This window comes from Trachurus trachurus (assembly GCF_905171665.1).
Source record: "Trachurus trachurus genome assembly, chromosome: 4".
NCBI classification, from domain to species: domain Eukaryota; kingdom Metazoa; phylum Chordata; class Actinopteri; order Carangiformes; family Carangidae; genus Trachurus; species Trachurus trachurus.
Window position 1 is genome coordinate 25,519,965 of NC_139898.1, and position 3,338 is coordinate 25,523,302.

General features: G+C 50.3%; 1 protein-coding gene across 1 annotated transcript; it reads right to left on the reverse strand.

The window, feature by feature from the left end:
- Positions 1 to 2,032, reverse strand: foxd3 (forkhead box D3). The gene has a single exon (XM_083969505.1). The coding sequence runs from the start codon at positions 1,533 to 1,535 to the stop codon at positions 348 to 350; it is 1,188 nt and encodes a 395-aa protein (XP_083825631.1). The 5' UTR covers positions 1,536 to 2,032; the 3' UTR covers positions 1 to 347.
- Positions 2,033 to 3,338: the final 1,306 nt, after the last annotated feature.

Sequence of the window (3,338 nt, forward strand, 5' to 3'; positions counted from 1 at the left end):
GGTCCACGTGAGCTTCCAGTACAAAAATAAAAATAAAATGTAAGATAATTATCACAGATCTCAAACAAACAAGAACAAAAGAAAAAAAAAAAAAGACAGGTAAAAGTCAAACAGGTAAAATCATTCTTTTTTTTCTTCTTTTTTATACAAATATTTACAAATATTATTACCTGTACAGAAATATCTCCTTTTTCTTTTTTTCTCTGTGTTTTTCAACAGTCTTTTACATGGCTACAGAGTCCAGTGCTGCCTATTGATTTGTGCTCTTCACGCTTCCACCATCAGTCGTTAATAATGTCTCTATATAGAAAAATAAGAGTTTTTTTTTATCTGTTGTACTTTAGAAGTCATTGTGAAGGCCATTTGGACACCGCGGCCGCCGTCGCTGAGGGTAAAACGTGTCCAGAGATAAGGTTTGACGGTACGCTGAGGATGGGCGCGATAGCGGCGGAGGTCCGGCTCAGGGACAGGGACTGCGCGCTCAGCAGGGCCGACTGGACCGTCACCGGAGGCCGCAGGAAAGCCGGCGAGGACGAGGACGCGCTGGAGACGCCGATGATGTTCTCTATGCTGAACGACGGTCTGTTGGACGGCTCCGACTTGATCATGGACGCCGTGCTCAGGCTGTTGAGCTGCAGCTGAAGGCTCGGACTCAGCTGGGAGTTGAACGCCTTTCTGTTCAGCTCCGCCGAGGGCAGGAGAGGGACGCCCGGGGGCAGCATGGGACCCACGGGGGGGATGTAAGGGTACTGCATAGCCGGATGGGAGTACGCAGCCGGGTGGATCCCGTAGTGCCTCCCGTAGGGGCCCCCGAGACTGTACGCACCGAAACTTTGCATCATGAGCGCGGTCTGGTCCCTGAGCATGTCCGGCTGAACTCTCTTGAACCGTTTCCTCCTCCTGAGGAAGCTGCCGTTGTCGAACATGTCCTCCGAAGCCGGGTCCAGAGTCCAGTAGTTGCCCTTGCCCGGGTTGCCAGGCTCCCGTGGGATTTTCACGAAGCAGTCGTTGAGGGACAAGTTGTGGCGGATGGAGTTCTGCCACGCCGGGAACTTCTCCCGGTAGTACGGGAAGCGGTTGCTGATGAACTCGCAGATCCCGCTGAGGGTGAGCTTCTTCTGCGGGCTCTGCAGGATGGCCATGGTGATGAGGGCGATGTAGGAGTACGGCGGCTTCACCAGGCTGCTCTTGGGCTTCTGGATGCCGCCTCCTGACGCTGCGCTCCCGTCGTGACCCTCTCCCTTCCCGCCGGTGCCGGTCTCTCCCTCCCCGGAGCTTTCGCAGCACGGGCTTCCTCCGCCCGACCCCATCTCCTCCTTCTCCACCTCGATCTCATCCTCCACCTCCTCGTCCCCTGCCTCTCCGCGGAGGTCGTGCAGGATGCCTCCTCCCCCGGGGCTGTCGCAGTCGCTGTCCACCCTCTCCATGCCCTCCTCGTCGCCCTCGCCCACCACGTCGATATCCACGTCCTCCGCCGTGAGCACAGTTTGGCCGGACATGTCGCTGGCTCTTTCGCTGCCTCCAGACAGGGTCATCTCACGGTTTACTCACACTTTTTTCTCTTTCCAAAAAAAAAAAATCAACAACAAAGTCTTCTTCCAGAGCCAAAACAAAACAACCGACTCGCAAGCAGCAGCCGCGCGGGTGTGATGTGTGGATGAGACCGGCGCGGTCAGTGCGCACTCACAAGCGGTGTCTGTCTGTTGGACTTCTGGTCGCTCCTGTCAAGAGATCGGATGTCTCCCAAAATCTAAATGTGGTGGAGTGCGGCGGCCAGCCAGTCAAGCCACAGAAGAGAAACTTCAACTTCTACAAATATTTCTCCACTCGGTAAGTGAGCAGCAGGCCCGAGCAGGAGCGAAGCAGAGCGGCGCGTCTTTTGCCTCGAAGTTGTTTGGAGATGTTGCGACTTGTGCGCTCCGACGTCCCTTCTCGGTGCGTATATTTCCTATAGGAGCGATATTTGGAGAACCAAGTCGAGATGACACATGCTGCTTTTAAAGGCCGGAGCTTTTAAAAGGGCTGTCTGATAGATTACTTTTCCCAGTATAAGATATACTATCAGTGCAGGACACGTGGTGTGATGACGACAGACGCCCCCTCTCCTCTCCTCTCCTCCCCTCCTCTCCTTTCCTCTCCTCTCCTCTCTGTTAAACCATGCAAACTGGAGTTGTTTCATGGATTTGTCAACAATGGGACATCGGCAATGCTGCTTTCCGCTGATTTCTGTGTTCGTCCGTCATAGACCATTTAACGGTGGCAGAGGGAGGAGGAGGAGGAGGAGGAGGAGGGGGAGAAAATTGGCCCGCATGATTGAAAGATCTGATGCGCATTAACGTGGCTGCGTAAAAAAAAACAACAATCCAAACCTTTAACTTTGCTAATACAAACTCTGCTGAAAGCTGCAGAACGAGAAACGACGACAGCTAAGTTAACGGAATCTTCCTTTCAGTTGTTTTCGCCTGTGTGTTGTTGACTTTTCTGAATCACTGTGAAACTGTGCATGCTTTGGATTTCTCTTGCAATTTAATAGACACCAGTTTCCGTGAATGTTACTCAGCGCGTAATATTTGGAGACTTTTTGTTTATAGAAATAATGTGTTTATAGGAGCTGATATGCATGTGCCTGGATGTTTCCAGCTTTACAGTCTCGTTGTGTGTGAATCCAAAACTGCGAATGCAAAACCCCTGAATTCAAGTCTATTTATTCCCGCAGGATTAGCAGAAGGTGGGAAGAATATTGAGCAGCAGCGGCAGCAGCAGCAGCAGCAGAAGCAGCAGCAGCAGCAGCACTGGCGACAATGAATGGGAGAGAATAAAGAATTTCCTTAAGAGAGTTTGGAAGAGGTGCTAACGACCCCGATCATTGCATGTTTTTACATTTGAAAAAAGTAGGAAATGCGGGCAGCGGGTGAATGCAAAGAGAGCATTTATTCACAAAGGTGAGCGGTGTAGGCTGGGCTCGGGGAGAGGATGTCACATCCAATACAGAGGCTTCCCCCGCGCCGTGGGAGAAAATGTGAGAGGACTTAGTGAAAGAGGAGGCTTTTGTATTTCAGCCGACGTTCAAAGCCGCACCATCTGCTGTTAGAGGCCTTTTTTTCCAAGGCAAAACACGCGTAGTTAATAGAAATAATAAGATTCCCGATGTTGCCACGAGCCATTTCAACCTGCAATTGATTTCTATCGGAGGTCTTTTAAAGAGGTTAATGAAAATATCTATAATCAACAGCGGCCTGTTTTTTTTTATGTCAAAAGCTTTATTTGAATAAATGAAAGAACAAACTTAAATGATAAATGGAGATATTACACATTTAATCATTATTTCTCAGCCATGC

What these genes read in the sequence shown, in the direction of transcription:
- foxd3 (XM_083969505.1), bottom strand. Translation starts at nt 1,535, where the DNA reads ATGACCCTGTCTGGAGGCAGCGAAAGAGCCAGCGACATGTCCGGCCAA.